This window comes from Mus pahari, chromosome 3 (genome assembly GCF_900095145.1).
Source record: "Mus pahari chromosome 3, PAHARI_EIJ_v1.1, whole genome shotgun sequence".
Taxonomy (NCBI): Eukaryota; Metazoa; Chordata; class Mammalia; order Rodentia; family Muridae; genus Mus; species Mus pahari.
The window spans coordinates 64,775,330-64,793,574 of NC_034592.1; the positions used below are offsets into that span (position 1 = coordinate 64,775,330).

At 39.7% G+C, this 18,245-nt stretch overlaps 1 protein-coding gene across 1 annotated transcript in view; it reads left to right on the forward strand.

Annotated features, from left to right (window-relative positions):
• The window catches only part of Ube2e3 (ubiquitin conjugating enzyme E2 E3), a 49,672-nt gene that overhangs the window by 404 nt on the left and 31,023 nt on the right, over nt 1-18,245 (forward strand). The window contains 2 exon segments of the mRNA XM_029536086.1: nt 1,602-1,823; nt 3,539-3,589. Of these exon segments, the coding sequence (XP_029391946.1) occupies nt 1,630-1,823; nt 3,539-3,589 (245 nt within the window). The 5' untranslated portion in view covers nt 1,602-1,629.

Genomic DNA, 18,245 nt, shown 5'->3' on the forward strand with positions numbered 1-18,245 from the left:
AAAAAAAAAAAAAAAAGGAGGCGCGGCGGGAGCGCGCTCGCGCGGGGGCGCGCGGGAGCCGCACGCGCCCCCTCCGCCAGGCAAGCGGCGAGCACGCGCGCCGCCGCCGCCGCCGCGCCCGCCCCTCCCCCGCCCGCCCGCTCGCTCGCCCGCCCGCCCGCTCGGAACTTGCTGACTGCGCGACCGGGAGGAGCCGAGCCGAGCCGAGGCGAGCGGGGCGGCGGGAGGCTGAGCGCGCGGGGGGCTCCCGCGTCCCTGCGCCTTCGCCTTCGGCCGCCAGAGCGCCCACCCCACCGTGGCTCCCGGAGCGCGGGGCGGCGCCACCCTCCGGCCGCAGCGCGGCACTGCACGGCCGCCTGCGACTTTCGATGTTCCACACTCCCGGGCCGGAGCCTCGGCGGCGGCTTCTTTTCCCGCCCCCCCGGCGCCCCCCCCAGGCTGCCTCCATTTCCTCAAGGAAGGTTCCTCGGCGCTCTCCCTCCCCCACAGCGTAGCGGCGCACGAGCGGGCCGGGCGGGCGGCCGAGGTAAGGCGGCGGGGCCGGGGCCCGCGTGGGGGGCGGCGGGGGCGGGGGCGGCAGCTTTGTTCGCGCCGGGCGCCGCGCTCCTCCGTCCGCCGCGCTCGTCAGTCAGCGGCGCGGGGCGGCGGGTCCCGCATCCCCCGGCGGGCGGGCGGGCGGGCGCAGTGGCGCGGTCCCCTGCGCGGCCCTCCCCACAAAGGACCGCGGAGCTGCGTGGCCCAGCGCTCGCCCCGGGGCGGGCCGCGCCAATTTGTTGCACTTCTGGGGGTGGGGGGTGGGGGAGGGCTTTTGTTTGTTTGTTTGTTTGTTTTGCCCTCGGGGTTTTGGCCGCTTTGCGGAATTTTTTTTTTTTTTCTTCTAAATAACAAAATGTCGGTCGGTGAGGGAGGAATTGAGCGGGGAACGTCGATGGCACCGGGAGCTTTGCAGAAGGTGCCGTTTGGAGCCTGCCCTTCCCCGGGTGGCAGCTCGGGCTCGGCCCGGTGAATCCTCGCCGCCGGCCGTGGGGACGGCCGTGGGGCGGCTGCCAGTTGAAAAAAAAAATTTTTTTTTTTTTTTTAATTCGAGTGTTATGTTCAAAGGCTTTCGGTGCGCACGGGAGGACCCGCCACCGTAAATAAGCATATGGGCGACTAACGGGGTATGTTTTTCCTCTGGGAAGGAGGATTTGGTAGCTCAGACCGGTGTCAGCCTGTAAATATTTAGACGGTATTAGTGACTTCTGAACATTCTCAGAGAGATCTGTTATTTACAGTTGTCATATGTTATTAATGCCCGTTGCCCAAGTTCCTTGGCAAATCTGTTTCATGCCTTCTGAGAAAGTAGACAATTGATAGATTGTCTAAGGGATGGGGAAAAAAATGTGAGTGGGTTTTCTAACTTGCATTTTGGTAAATCCCTCAACGCCTGCATGATAAATTATACGTATCAGACTCCCTGTAACTGTGCTGTACCATAAGTACAGGGACTTTCGAATCCTTTTCAATAAAATATTCTCAAAGCTGCTTATTGAGAGGGGCATGCTGCTATTTTTTTTTTTTTAAAGATCTAATATTTCTCCATGGGTCCCTTCTCTCCTTAGAAGTTTTCCCAGAGATAACTTCACCAAGATGTCCAGTGACAGGCAGAGGTCGGATGATGAGAGCCCTAGCACCAGCAGTGGCAGTTCAGATGCAGACCAGCGAGACCCTGCCGCTCCAGAGCCCGAGGAACAGGAAGAAAGAAAACCTTCTGCCACCCAGCAGAAGAAAAACACCAAACTCTCTAGCAAAACGACTGCTAAGTTATCCACTAGTGCTAAAAGGTAACGTCTACAAGGGAGGATTCACGCGGTCAGGTCCCCTTCCCATTGGTTGCTTTGGTTGGCTTAACTTCAGTGGCAATAGTTCAGAAATAGTGCTCCATCAAACGTATTTGAACTTGTGGGCTGTCATTCTGTGTGTGGTATATCCACGCACAGTTTCCCAGCAACTATTGACTTGAAAGCAAGCGAACTTCGTTCTTCGCTGTGGTGACTCGAAGATCGCCTCAAGAAGAGCTGGGGACTCATTCTGACAGAGGAAGGGGTTGGCAAGGGAAATCTGGTGAATCCAAATGAAATGGTCCATTGGAGAGGTTTCCTTTTGTGAGTCATGTGTGGGTGAAGTTGACAGTTCTAGAGATCAGCAATGCTTCTCTCCAGAAAACTGAATGGTCAGAAATGACAATACTTACCAGAAAATTGGTGGGCTCCAGGCTTGGCTATGGTGGGGAGCAGTTCTTAAAGTGTGCTTTAAATTGGCTTACAATTTGTAAGAAGAGGACTTTAAATCTTGCTGCACAGGTGTAACTGTTATCCCATTTCCTTGTGAGGGCAACTCACAAGTAGCCAGTTGCAATTTAGGTGTCACCCAGTGACTGAAAACACCCTTGCCCTTCCTCTTAGTCTCCAGCATTGTGGATGAGCTTGACAGGTCAACAGCAGGGGGAACATTTCTGAGTCCAAGTGAGAGGTCAGTTCTTCTCTGTTGACTTACTATTTTCTGTGGTGACTGAAAAGGTCCTGCTAATGGGCCTCCAGGTGGTAGCAGTGTTGGGATATCTAGAGAAACTAGTGATTAAGGTGAAATGTGCCCGCCTTACCCAGGACAGGTGTTTCATTGATTTTTACTGGACATAAATGAAGGAAGAAAAATGTAAAAACTGATCGTATGTTACATTTTTATTGTGATTCAAACTTTTTGTATGGATCTAAACCATTGCTCAAATGCTAGCAGCTTTAGAATATTTTATTAACTAGGAACAGCATTTGAAATAATCTGAAGTGTCCAATTTGTTGTACTCTCGTGGAGGAACGTATTAAGCATGCTCTCAGTTTTGAAAAATACCCTGAATTTGAAGAAAATCAGCCAGCTACCTTTTGCTTATACCTTCAGCTTACATATTTATCTGTCTTCCCCACTGCAGATTTATTGACTCTTAAAGGTGTATCTAAAATCAGAGAAGACACTCATGGCTCATATGAATGCCAGTTTGAAATTTTCATTGGCAAAGATATTTATAAATTTTAAACTTTTCTGGCAGCTAAAATATTGCCAGAACCATTAATGTGCTCTTGTAGCAGTCTATTAATTTTTAGCTCAGTAAAAAGTGACTTGAATTCATTGTCAAATTCTCTGCTGTTTTCCCTCCTCCCCTTTTGTCTCATTTGCATATAAGCTTGAAAAGAGAATTTCTTTGGTAAAAAATGTTTTAAAATAGATTCTGTATCCTTCACTGAGCAGTCAGAAGGGGCTATTTCCCAAATCAGGCATGAATGACACACTTATTTACACTTGCACGTGAGAAAAAGAGCTGCAAAGTTTGTGCTAAGGGATTTGGGTTATGCCTCTGAGAACAAAGAGGAAGCAGCCATGTTAGCATTACTGAAGGCAAAGCCAGCCTTGCATTTAACTGCATGGTGGTAGAGGGCAGTGTAATTCCCCGCTTACTCTGCAGACTACCTCAGATCCTTTTTGTCTGTTCTCATTTCACTAACAGAATTCAGAAGGAGCTAGCTGAGATAACCCTTGATCCTCCTCCTAACTGCAGGTAAGAAACAGATTTTGTTGTTCGGATTGTGTGAGTTGTGGAAAAATATTGAGAGATGAATGATCTTGCCTAAATATATGTGCAGCCCAAGGAGCTGGCTTCATGTGTTTCCTTTTTATCTTCTGAAGTGCACAAACTAAAAGTGCACTAACTAGGTTAACTAAAAAGGGGAGAAAAGATACTCTAGCATGTACACATTGTGAGCTAATGAGTACAGGATTGTATGCTTCTGAAATAAGTGCGATGGGGCTGATTTTGCCTGTGTGTCTGTAGAGCAGTTTTGTTCACAACACATATTTCAGCGATTTCTAAAATTTTCAGCCTTAAAGAACTGTTTGTGTGCAATCTGAACTGACCTTCCAAATCTCGTAATTGCTAAATGCAGTGTTAGAAAATGTAAATGCAGTAAACAAAAATATAGTCGGTTCTTTTTGATTTATTCAGTAACTTGCCTTAAGGGTAAATTTTATGTGCTAAATGGTTGGTTTCAGTTGTTTTCTGGAGGATGCATTGTTGGAATTATTTACGTTTTAAGCAGTTGTCCTAATTACTTGAGAAAAATTCTTAGTGAGTACTAAGTAAGTTGTAATTGTAAAGAGAATTTCACTGGAACCTAAGTAGCTAGTAAGTGCTTTTTTTTGGTCCTTTTTTGTTTGTTTCATCATATATGTTACTTTTAAAATTTTTGATCATATGGCTTATGAAATGAATAAGATTTAGAGATAAATTTAAATAATTTGCAAAATATGAGTTGCTGGTACAGTTGAAGTTGCTATGTTTTGGTAGGAAAATTCCTCAGTGTTTAATCCATTTCTGCTACAAATTCTGTAATTTCTTGTGTTGATTAGACAGATCTTTGAAGTCATTTATAAACACAAAGGTAATCCATTGACCTCTTACTGTGTATGTTAATCAGATCTGTTGATAAGGTGATCTGATTTTGCATTTTCTAATGAATTAATAGTTTTCTTATTAAAAGTAGGTATGTCTAACCTTAAAGTAATAACTTCTGAGCTGTGCTATCCAATACAGCAGCCACTAGCCACATGTAGCCATTGATGACTTTCCTTGTGGCCAGTTCAAAATGACATGCTAAAAGTGTGACATATGCACCGGATTTTAAAAGCTTAGCAGAGCATAAAATTTTGCTTTTATATGTTGAAGTGATAATATTGTGGCTATATTTAATAAAATAAAATTAAAATTGTTTTCACTTTTTTTAGTTGTTAGGAAATTTACAACTAATTATGAATGATTGATGTTACATCTTTGCTGCTTTAAAAATAAGTAAATTGAGGTATTTCTGTTCACCCTCCTAAATGGTCTGTGGAATCTGTGTTCATTTAAGAAGGTCAAGTTCTTTGCTCTCTGAAAGAATAACTTAATTTACAACATATATACTTATTTCTCCCATTATGAGAGATGTAAAGAACAGAGAAAAATCTCTGCTTTTTAAAAATTGTGTGTAAGATCAAACATTTACAAAAGTAGTTGATTTCTCTGCAAATAGCAAAATTCAGGGGACAGGAATGAGTCTCCAGAGTGTGGTAGATGTGTTGAATGCCCTCGGAGCAGAGCTGTAGTGGTGTTGAAAACAGCTTGTGTATCAAACCCAGGGTGTTTCCTCAAGGCCACCAAGGATTATTTTAGACCTTTCTATGGTGCAGAGGGTTAGATTTGTCCCCGATTTTTCTTTTGTGTATCAGTCCATGAGATAGTGTTTGGCATTGGCAGTTAGACTGGTGGGAAAGTCAGGCTTGGCTCGTGCTCGTATCCAGCCTTGTGTCTGTTTTCCCTCACTGGGGTTGATAGCCGTCAGTAACTGCAGACGATGCCGGTCAATTCGCTGCATAAGACATTAGAAAAAAGCGGGCTTTATAAATTGTTTCTTAGCACTCTGAAGTTAGGCTTTCCTCTCTTATATGCCTTACTTGTAAAAAGACCAGATACTGTGGTATGTCTGATTTTGTGTGGAAGGTCTGCTCGTTACTGGGTAGGAAATCTGCAGATTGTTTTAATCCAGGCAGTGGTGAATTTTGACAGAGAAGTCTAAATTTGTATTTTATATATATATATATATATATATATATATATATATATATATATATATATTTGCCTTCATGTCAGATCTGGGAAAGAGCAGCACTATGTTCTCAAAATTCAAAGGTTTTTAAATGTTTATTGTAAGGCTTAATGGAGATTGTATGCTTTAAATTTACTTTTTACTTAGGCTACCATATCTGTGTATCTCAGGAAAAAAAAGTTGAATGAAATGCAGGAAAATTTGGAGGGGAGGGCAAATAACTCAGACTAAGAAGATTTTTCTTAAATTTCCCCCTTTATTTAGCATTCTTTAGTTAGGCCTAATCACCAAGAGTGATCAAGTATTGATTTAATTGTTGAATTGTATTCCCTTAAGTAAGCTTGAGGATAGGTTGGTGGGCTGCTTCTTTTTACATTACATTGATAAAGATGTAGTGTAGTACATTGATAAAGATGTTATCTCCGGTGATATGATTGTGCTTCCACTTTGGAATTATGAAATGCTGCTGCTCCCGGGCAGGATAGGACTGGACTCCCTTCTCAGTTCTCTTGGGAAACACCCTCACAGACAAGGCCAGAGGTATGTCTCCTGGGTGACTTCAAACCAAGCAGGTTGCCCATGAAAATTAGCCCACTAATGCTCTATTTTCTTACTGGTTTACATTTATAGTTTTGCCTTCTAGGTTTCAGATAAGGCTATAAATAATCATATGCTAAGGATGTTGGAAAGAAAATTGTGTGTGCATTGCTCTGCTTTTAGAGAAACCTGCTGATCTGACCGTGGAGTGATGGGTGAAAGTGTCCCCTTGTCTTACTGGCACAGCTTGTAGACACTCTGAGTTTAGAAATGTGCTATGCTTTTATCTTAGCCCCTAGTTTTTCTCTCTATATAAACAAGTACAAATGTATGTTTCTTAAATGTTCTTTAGCATGTTTAGATAGAATCTATTAGTATGCAAACATTTAGGGTATTGGTATAGTTTTTGGATGTGGGAAATGCCTAATTGGGGTTGAAGTTTATAATATTTTTCTGGTAAAACCTAAAAGCAGGTGTTTACACATTTTGACAATTTATCCCTGAAGAAAAGTAAAGCCAGAAACCTAAGTTCTGAATGAGAAGCTGGTAACTCCTTACTTGTTCCTAAACTTAGTCTGGCATTTTCTACCATCTTGTGGAGGTTGTACCTGCTTTTCCTGGTAGTTTAGTGAGCTGCGGAGCAGACCTGTGCACCACACGTAGACTTGTGAAAAGTACAGAGTACTGTCCCCACCCCACTTGTCCCTCCTTCGCCCCCTCCCAGAGGTGAGGAACCATAACCTTGAATTGAACGAGATTTGAGAACTTGTGTGTTAAGGTTCGCAGAGTCCTAGTACAGCAGTCAGTTTGTCTGGGTGCAGGTCCTGCTCTGCTACTCAGTAGCATGTTGCACTAACAAGTTATGCTTTATTCTTATTATTCCACTTTCTCATTTCTAAACAGCATGAAATTCCAGGAAAATAATTATTTTGGATTGAAAGAAAAAGAGTGCATATTTTGTCTTTATTTCAGTAGTGGTGTTTAAGATGATTATTCTAATATAATTCTAAGCTATCACTTTTGATTATAAGAAGACATTGAAATTCAGAGTAATCTTAATTTTTGCATGTAAACCAGTACAGAAAAACTTGGATTGCTGTAAGACTAAAGAAATTTCTGCCCCTGAGGAGGAAGTGAAAGAGCACCCCTGCAAAGGCCATAGCTTTATTAGTATCTGTTAATGCTCTGTTCAGATAATGCCAGGAAGTAGATGGGAACAATAAGCACTTTTGAAAAGTTACATGCTGTAAATTGTGTTCTCCATGTAAAACTTTTTGGTACTCTATACCATATTCTCATCTTGAATGTGACTCTGTAACAGCAGATGTATTATGTTTGGTTATCAGAAAAATCAGATTTGCTTGGGTGTTCAGATTTAGAAAGTAGAACATGACCTTTTAAAAATTGTAGTAATAATTATTACATTATTATACTATTATTATTATATCATTATTATAATACCCAGGCACAGGTTTAGAGAATAGACATATGATTTTCTTCCTTCCCATGTTTTTCAACAGGAAAAATGCATTCGGGCATTTTTCTAGAGGCTTAGATTCTAGAGGATAAACTTACATTTCTAAAATTTTTCTTTTGCATCTCAATCAGTGGTTTTATATTGGGGCAGTGCCCTAGGGCCCCCACACCTGTCTAGGGAACAGTTACTAATGTCTAGAGATAGCATTATTCTTGAGAATTGAGGAAGAAGCCCACCAGATTTTTGCTCCTGTAAAGCACAACAGCCCCCCTCCCCCAAGAATGATCAGAATGAAAGCATCAGTAACACTGGTGGGGAGGGGCACCTATTCTTGCACTCTGCCTCTTAGGTCAGAGGACAGTTTGCTTTGACTATTTTCACATATGATTCTTTCCTAACTGATGCCTCCATCTCTTGTCAGTCCTGTATTAGCTTGTGTCTTATATTACAATTATTTCAATGTATGATTAAGCCACAGGAATTGATAACATGAGTACCTGCCAGATCACAGCTTTGGAACTCAAAAATGTTTTCAACAGTGTTTCTTTTAGGTCTTATAACTGTTGATAATACCATTGGCATGGCTTTAGGCTGATTGTATCTATGGTGTTTTAAGAAATACTAAGGAAACATAAGGGCATAAACTATGCGAGGGCCAGACATAGTGTTCAGTGGTAGAGTGCTTGCTTAGCATGGATGAGTTCCTAAGTTTAACTCCAAGTACCACAAACAAACCAAAACAGGAAAAAAAAAATATCATTGAAGAGTCACAAAAGTTCAGTTTTAAACTAACTGAATTGTTCATAAGCAAGAAAGTCATGCTCTTTATTTGCTTTTATTTTCATTATTAAAATATTAGCCTGCCTGACTGGCATATGCCACAGTTTCATACTTCTTATGTTTTACATTGCATGAATTGTCAGGTTTGCAAAAGTCGTGTGATCTGATAACTGTGTTTTCTCGAGGCAGCACTCCATAATCACAATGTGGATATTATTTCTACACTAAAGACTTGTGCTTATTCTTACTAAGTAGGATAAGTAGAAACAATAAGTAATTTAAGGCCAGCTCATAGTTTGCCTTTGCTACCTAGCTATTTTGTGCAAACCTTACTAAAATCTTTGGGTCTTCAGTGCACTTGAAACACAGCCTGTGGATAAGGAGATGCTGCCCAGTGCAGGTTCAGCTCTTAACGGTGGTCATCTCAGCCACAGTGCCTACTAGTGGATTCCAGTTTCTCAGTTGTTAGTTTTGCTTATTAGGTAGTTGTTGTTATTGTTTTATATTTTGTATGCTTACTAGAAAAAAAAATGAGATTTAGTGTTCTTTACTCTTAAGAGTAATTATAAGTGTATTTCTTTCAAAGTTCTCTTTATGTTGGATTGTTGGATTATTTTTTCCCTTGGCTTTCAACATACTGTCTTAATTTTTCTGTTCATTCTGATATACAAAATTACATAGAAAATATATCCTTTAACACATACAAGATGTTTCATTTTCAAATATGTATTGTCTTGTAGCATTTTAGTGCAATTAGGCTGTAAAGAGAAACACCAGATTCTGATAGTTGCGGTGCCATTACAGAGAAGCTTAGATGAGTTGCTGGCTCAGCATAGAAAGGTGCATTTCTTACTCAGAAGACATCTGGTATGGGTCCAGGGACACTTCTATGTTGCTCTTCTCATGCAAACTGAGGTCCATGCTTCTACCCTGTGGCTCTGCCACTTGGAATTTGTGTCTAATCAAGAGAATTGAAGGAGTCATATGCCAGGTTTAAGGACTTTGGTTTGGAAATAAGACAAAAATTGGTTTCACAGCTGTGCCTAACAAACTGTAAGGTGACTGAGAAATGTAAGAGAGTTCATGGGCATTCCATGAGAAACCAATTTCTCTGCCACAAAACATGAATGCCAAGGATAGATGACTGGCATTCTAAGAGTAATGATTAAGTAGTTGAGTAGCAGCCTGGCACTGAAGGACGCCTAGCAGTTCAGTGACTTCTTACTTAATACAGTGTTTTGTTTAAATCATAAGTGGATAACTTATTTCTTTTGGTTTAAATTTAAAAAGTAAATCTAAGAGTTGTTAAGAAGTCTAAAAGATGTAATACCATGTACATGAAAGAGGCATACATCTTAGCTAACTTCAGATTTGAAAGTAAGCTTTTTCTCTTTCAAACAATACTGTTTGAAAACCTGATGAAAAGTATTCAGAGTTTGAGGGTCTTTGGATGTGTGTTTATTGTAAGTGTATTCCTTTGCTTTGTTCCTTTGTGAAAGTACCCAAAATGTTGGTACTGCATGGTTTTAGAATCTGTCCCAAAGTGAGGTTCAAGTGGTTAAGTTGGGGGGGGGGCTTCTTTGTCTAGCTTAGTGGTGAGGGCCTTTCTTTTTAGGGGTGTTCAAAGGAAACATTCCCATATCACTTGAATTTGTACCTTACATGTGTTTAGATGCTGTCTGAGGGCTCATAATGTTGTAGCAGCTTATAGGGATCTATAAGTAAACGGTTTAGGCTTATTTATGACACCTGTGATGCTCAGTTGTGATTAAAGTAGCCTCACTTGCTAATAATGGTTCAAGTTTACGGGTTGGTGGGTAAAGTTTCTAAACTTTAAAGATCTGGTCCTCTGTTGGCTTTTACTGTGAACAGTTGTTTTATGTTTACAACTTTTTGTAACAAACCTTTGGAAAAAATTGGAAGAAATCCCAATAGCAGTCTCACTGTCATAGGTTACAGCCTGGTTGGAGGGATTTTGTATGTCATTCATAAAAGGTTTTTCTTTGCGTTTTTCTTTTTTGCTCCTTCAGTGTCCCAGAGCAAATATACTTTGTCGTCTGTTTAACATCCAGTTTGTCTGGGGAAAAATAGAGACGTATCTAGCCTGAAATTGCTTTTGGGAGTGTAAGTGCATATCTTTTGGGCTGAATGAAAGGCCTAGGGAAACATGAATTTTGCTACCTCTTCATTTTATTTTCCTTTACTCACAAATCATCACTGTGATTTTCCCCCCCTCACATTCATGCCCTAGTGTTTATAAACACCATTATTTCCCTTCTCCAGCTCATTATTTCTAGATAGTTTTGCTATATAAAATTACATAGGTTTCTTACAAATACATCTTTTTTCCCCCACATTAAATTTAAAGTTTAGAATCCAGAGTCCACAAGAGAGTGAGTTTTCGTAAGTGTGTGGCTGCATAATTTTTTATGGCTTTTGATGCTTTCCATAGTTTTCTAGACTTAAAATGTAGTGGCAGCAAAATGTAGAGGACACAGGAAAGCATCGGCTTAATGATTTTATTCTTGGTTCGTACTAGAGCATTTGGCTGTTGGATTTGTGGTATATACATATATGTATATATATATGCTTATAGATGCATGCTCATACTGTTACCTATTATTACAGTGAGGTAAAATCTACCACTTGGACTCCAAACACAATTTGAGGCAAGTGTATGACTTATGGAATAGGCTTTCTTCATTTTATTTATGTAATGTCTTTGAAAAAATTTAAAGGTCGTTTTTGTTAAATTTGCTTATGCTTGCTATTAGCATTTCTGTTAAAGAGCTTTGTTTAAATTGTATTCATTTTGTTTTTTCTTTCTTTTAACCCTGAAATATGTTGTAAATGAACTGTTCCTTGCTAAAGCATTTGATTTTTTTAAAAATACCTTTTTTACGGAAAATGTCAAGCATGTAAAGGAAAACAGAGCAGTATAATAAACTTTTTATGTAGCTTTCATCAAGTTGCAGTAGTCACTGATCAGTGGCTTTCTGTTTCCTTTACACAATCCATTCTTTTAACTCTCCTTATCACTCAGCAGCTATTATCATTGTTTCATCTTTCCCCTTTTAGAATAGATACTTCAGTACTCTTTCAAAACATACAGACTACTTTTAACTTAACTACAAGGCAATAGTTCCTTAGTCGTTATTCAGAATTACAAATGTGCTATGAATAACTTTGCTTCCCCCAGAGTTAACTTAGGCCAGAATCCATGTGAAGCAGGTAAATCAAGATTGGTTGCTGAGACTTTGATGCAGTGGTTCCCAAGGTTCCTCTCCCTGGGAGCTCTTTCACAGAGGTTCCTTTTTAGATATCCTGGATATAAGATTTTTATATTATAATTCATAACAGTTACATAGTAGCAGCTAAATAGTTTTAAAATTGGGGGTCACCACAACATGAGAAATGAAAGGGTTGCAATGTTTAGAAGGTTGAGAACCACAGCTATGTCTTTTGAGCTCAAGATTTCTTCCTTTCATTTCATTTTGCATCTTACTTATTAGAGAAACTGAGCTGAATTTGCTGTAGTATATGTTTTGGTTATTAGTCTCCCACTAAGTAATTTAGGATCTTTTATTTCCTTGGTGTGTCATTAAATTTGGGAGTTAGGTCAAAAGGCTTGATCAGAGACAAATTGAATTCATACTTTACCGTTCTCTTTCCTTTTCTCCCATTGTGCTGGCTAGTCAACCTGACAAAAGCTAGAGCTATTTGAAAGGAGGGAACCTAAATTGAGAAAATGCCTCCATAAGTTCTAGCTGTAGGGACATTTTCTATATTGGTGATTGATGACGGAAAGCCCAGTGGTCCTGTATTCTATAAAGAAAACAGGATGAGCAAGCCTTGTGAAACAAGAGTGTAAGCAGCACCCCTCCATGGCCTCTGCAGCAGCTCCTGCTCTAGGCTCTGCCTTGTGTGAGTTCTGTCCTGACTTCCTTCAGTGATGAACAGTGATACAGAAGTGTAAGCCAAATAAACCCTTTCCTCCCCATCTTGCGTTTTTTTGGTTATGGTGTTTTGTCAACAGCAATAGAAACCCTAAGACACCCATTGACCATTGACTCCCTCTTCTTTTTCTTTCTTTTTTGTTTTTTTTTGTTTTTGTTTGTTTGTTTGTTTAAAGCAAAACTGCTAGTCAGAATGCCTTTCAGGAGACATTCAGCTGTGACAGCCTTTTTTGATGTTTCGTGACTGAACAGCTCTTCCTAGGCTTGGTGACACTATTTGGGGGAGGTTATGTAACTTACAGGAGGTAGGGCCTGGCTGACAGATGTTTTTCCTAAGGGGCCAGTCTTTGAGCATAGGTAGTCCAGCCTTGCTTCTGCTTCTGGCTTTTTATTGTGCTTCCTAAGCAGAGACCTGTGTTGTGTACTCTCACCATTGGTGCAGTGATGCCTCCTCCCTCCCACCCCCAGTTAGTTTTTGCTCTCATGGACTGAAACTTTCTAAAACAATGAGCCTAAGCCCATTTCCCTTCAGTTGCTTATGTCAAGGGTTTTGTAACAGCTGTGAAGTCATCACGTAGCAGTGGTGTAAGGTAGTCCTGGTTAGCAGTGTTTCTTCTTTCTCTTCAGGAAAGTCAGTTTTCTGCTGTCCTTTGTGGAATCATTAATTCCTAATTGTTGTCTTTCAGTGGATTGTAGTGCTTTAGAATGTCACTATTATCCTTTTATAACTTAATAGATTTTTTGTGTGTATATTCATATGTGCGTATATGTGCGTGGGTGTGCTTCCATGTGTGTGCATGTGAAGGTCATGTTAACTATTCATATGTGCGTTTATGTGCGTGGGTGAGCTTCCATGTGTGTGCATGTGAAGGTCATATGTTAACTATTCATATGCACATATATGTGCGTGGGTGTGCTTCCATGTGTGTGCATGTGAAGGTCATATGTTAACTTAGATATCTTCTATTGCTCTCTATTTTTTTAATGTTTTAATTATAGTCTCAAAAATAAAAGCTAATTTAAAAGATGTTATGTGTATGTATAGTTATTTGTGTGTATGTACATATATATCTGTGTATTGTTACCTGCAAAGGCCAGAAGAAGGTGTCTGGTCCTCTGGAGCTGGAGTTACAGGCAGTTGTAAACTGCCCCATGAGGGTGCTGGAAGCAAATTCAGGGCCTCTATAAGAGCAGCAAATGTTCTTACTTGCTGAGTTACTTCTCTATTTACTTAATTATTTTTATGATATTTAAAAAATCTTTATACAATATATTTTGGTCATATTGCCCTCTGTTCCTCCTGCTCAACATAATTGTTAGGTCTTTTTGCTGAAGATACACTTAAAACCATTGAAAATGGAGAAATCCAGCTAGTGTCCAACTAGAAGCTTCACGAACCCTACTGACTTGCATTTGTGGTGTTGGAAGGTATTGTACTGGAAAGGAAAAATAATCAGTCTCCTCCAGCTATGAACTTTGTGATCTACAGCAGTGACCCACTTTATTCTTTGAGACAGGATCCATCACTGAACCTGGAACTTGTTTGGGCCACTAGGAGCCGAATGCCTAACCATTCTGTTCTCTCCTTTCGCCTCGGGTTAGTTCATCATACCTGTCTTGTGTGAGTACTGGGGATTTGAGCTCTGTCTCCGTGCTTCAGCAGGAAGCACTTTACCTAGTGAATCATCTCCTAAGCCCTGTTACTTTTAAATAAGCACACTTCAGGTTAAATACATCACCGTGCCTTAGGAAAAATTAGAAGTAAATGTATTTTGAAAAGTTAACAGCAGCTATCCCTTTAAACAAGATCTCCTGGCCACTTGTTATTGTGGAGAAATTAAGTCTTAGCAGTAGAACAATAGGAGTATCTTCATTTCTTTGTTGAGAGTAGGTTTTCTATCTTAAAAGTTGGGTTGTTTTTCTTCTTAATTTTTATGTTATAGGTATGGGTGCTTTGCTGGCTTGTGTGTCTGCACCATGTTTGTCCCTGGTACTTGTGGAGGTTGATATTGTGTGTCTTCCTTTATTACTCTACTGAGACAGTGTCTCTAGCTGAACCTGACACTTCCTAGCATGTCTAGCCAACCTAGTCTACTTACTCTTGGGACTTCTTTGTAGCTTTACAGAATGATAGGACTGTGATAGGCTGCTGAAGCCGCTTGGCTTTCTTTATTTGGGTCCACGGATCTAAACTCTTAATTGTCATGCTTGAGTGCTGTCTTCTTTGAGCCATCTCTTCAGGCCCAATTTTATTGTCTTAAGTGTCTGTATGAAAAATACTTTCTTCCCTCAAAATTTCACTTTTTAGACTTCTTTCATTATGAAATCTTGTAGTTAATTTGAGGGTTGTAGGGTTATTATGTGCTGCTGTTTACGTGCGTTAGTGCACGGGTGTGCACACAGAGACACATATGCTGCTGCTGCTAGTACTACTACCACTACTAACAATGCCACTGAATCTCTTTGGGTTTTTTTGTTTGTTTGTTTTTGTGTTTGTTTTTGTTTTTCTTACTAGTGAGTTTTATTTACAGGCAGACCTGTATTAATAGGATTTTTATCTGTTACTTGAAAATGTGCCTTTCTAATGTTTTTAATGCCTGTTAGTCTCTTGCTTTTCATACTTCTAACACCTGAGGATCAAGTATTCAAATATATGAACTTATAGGGCCATTCTCTTTGAAATCACTACACACATTGGCATTGTGAATGTGTGCATGGCATGTTTATATAGTTTGGGAGTGGGGCATGGAGGGTGATTCATTAGTTTAACACAGTACCAGGAGTATGTTTTACAGTGTAGATGTTTTAAAGTGTGTGCATTCATGATGTGACTATGTGGGTGGGTGGGTGGGTGGGTGGTGCTGGGGTTCATATGCCCCAGCTCCAGCATATTTGTGGAATCAGTTGTTTTCTTCCACCTTCACTTGGGTTCTGGGGATTGAACTCATGTTGCCAGTCTTTACCTGGTAAGCCGTTTCACTAGCCCTTTCAAATAATTTTAAATAAAATCAAAGTTCTTGTCTGTGAGTAGTTACATTCTAGCAGTTGATGAGACAAAATTGGCAATAATATGTTTTTGTGTGAGTTGCTTTTAAAAATAGCATGTCTGTATCAAGTCAGTGTTGGAGATACAGGAACTCAACAAATTGGCTCAGGGGATTAAAAAGCTCAGGGTCTGTTTGGCCATCAGTATCTCATTACTTTCAAATTGTACTGACTTCTCAGTTAACTCCAGTTTAAACACCCCTTTTTATTTTCATAAAACAACTGATAATGCTTCCAGCTTTCTCTTTCGGATTGAGCTACCTTTTCACAAAATGTGACTTTCCACCCTAGGTTTTTTTTTCACAAATGTTTTTTCATTGCATTATTAGTGTTGATCTATTATTATTTATTAAATAATAAATTGATTTATTGTTGTTGTTGATTATTTATTAATTGTTGGTTACCTTTGTTAGCTCACTTGTAACACCGTTATGTGTACATGGAAAAGCACAGTGTGTATAGGGCTTGGTGCAGCCAATTACTCATTAGTAGTCTTTAAATATTTTTATTCTAGGAAATGTTTTTGTATTCATCTGACTCTGTGCTATGGCCTGTCTTCCCTTTCTTTACATTGATTATATCCATGGGTCACCTGCCATGTGCTCTTTTCTCCAATCCAGCTCCTCCCTAGAGAAGTCATTTTATTATTTTAGTTTATGTGTGTAGGTGTTTCACCTACATATATGTCTGTGTACCATGTGTGTGCCTAGTGCCTCTGGAGGGCAGAAGAGGGCATCAGATCCCCTGGGGCTGGAGTTACAGAGGGTTGTGAGCTGCCATGCAGGTTCTCTTAACTGCTGAGCCATCTCTTCAGCATCTGTTTGAATTTTTCAAAAACATACTTTACACAGAGCAATGCAATTTATGTATTAAGTAACACTAAAACAGAATGACTTGATACGTTTTGAACAGAAGAAAAAGATTTCAGATTACAGTACCTATCCCACCAAAACAATTTTTTTCAGACATTTTTTCTAAGTGGGTCAGTGTGACAGATGTGTTCCATGATAGGTTATGTTTAATTCCTTTTTTCTTAATAGTCGGTGAAGGTAAAAAGGCAGCCAAACATTCACCATCACCACCTCAAAGGAATAACATTGGATTCATTTGAAATTAAAAAAATGGTTTTGCTACTTTAGAAAGTATGTAGTTTGCATATCTACAAGAAAAGAACCTATAGAATGAAAAGTAAAACAAAAGTTGTATATCTCCTTTCAAGAGGATGCTCTTGCCTATGACCATCTTTCCTCATTATCTTCCCTTGGTCTTCTTGCCAACTTTTAGATTATATTCACACTTATGCCTCCTTTCATATATGCATGTATGCATTATAGACTAGGGCTACATGTATGAGAGAGAAGATAGATGCACATGTATTTTCATTCTTAGCGTGGATCCATTCTCTTAAATATACTTTCCAACTAGTTCTTTTTCCTGAAAATTTTATGATTCCTTTTTCTTTTCCAGCTGAGTAATATTTTACTTTGAGTCTGTGCCACGTTTTCATTATCTTGTTATTTGTTGTTCAGGCTGGTCCATTCTTTACTGTTGTAACTAGGGCAGGGACAGCATGGTGTGCAGATGCCTTGGTGATAGGGCATGGAGCCTTGCGGGCACTTGTCTAAGAGTGGAATGGCTGTTTCCTACAATCGTTTCACTTCTGATTTTTAAGGAACCTTGCAGCTGATTGCCATAATGACTATGTTAATTATACTCCTGTAAGTAGTGAGCTAAGGGTTGCTTTTCCTTTACATGCTCCCAACATTTGTTGTAAGATTTCTTGATGATGGGCATTCTGTTTGGGGTGAGGTGTTGTCTCAAAAATAGTTTTAAAATACGTTTTCCTGATCCTGATGACTCAAAATGCTGAACACTTTCAACACTAGTTACTTTTTTTTTTTTTTTTTTAAAGGATTGTTGTTGATTTTCTGTTTTGGTTTCTTGGTGATTTTAATTTTGGAGTTACTTTTAAATTTTGGGTAATCTCTGTTTGAAATATAGCTGATAAAAGATTTTCTCCATTCTGGCCTGCTAGTATGCATCCGACTGGTAACTCTTTGCCTTCCTGTTCGGAAGTTTAATTTTATGGAGTCCTGTTCATTAACTCTTGTTCCTGTGCCCTTGTACTTCTGCTTGGAAAGCTCTTGCTTGACCCCAAAATCCCAGTGTTTTCGCTGGTAGTTTCAGGGTTTTAATTAAGGTCTCAGATATAATTCTCCTTCATTTTTTGTGTAAGGTGAAAGATGGATCTCTTTCATCCCCCTGAACATGGGTATCTAGTTTTGTCAGAGACGGTTATTGAATAGTCTGGGTTTTTTGCAATGTAGTTTTTGTTACTTTAGTCAAAGATTACGTGACCATGGCTTTGTCTGTTTATTGCCAAACCCTCTTATTTTACTCCAACAATCTGTTTGATTTTATGCCAATACCAGGATATCACCATAGCTTATTATAGTATAATTTGAGGTCAAATATCGTGTTACTTCCAGCTGGGTTCCTACTCCTCAGAATTGCTGCGGATCTGGTGGCTGTGTTGTTTTGTTTACCTTGTGGTTCCATATACATTCTTTTTTTTTCTTTTAATTATTTTATTAGATATTTTCTTCATTTACATTTCAAATGCTATCCCGAATGACCCCTATATCCTCCCCCACCCTGCTCCCCTCCCCACCCATTCCCACTTCTTGGCCCTGGCGTTCTCTATGGGGCATATAAAGTTTGCAAGACCAAGGAACCTCTCTTCCCAATGATGGCTGAATACGCCATCTTCTGCTACAT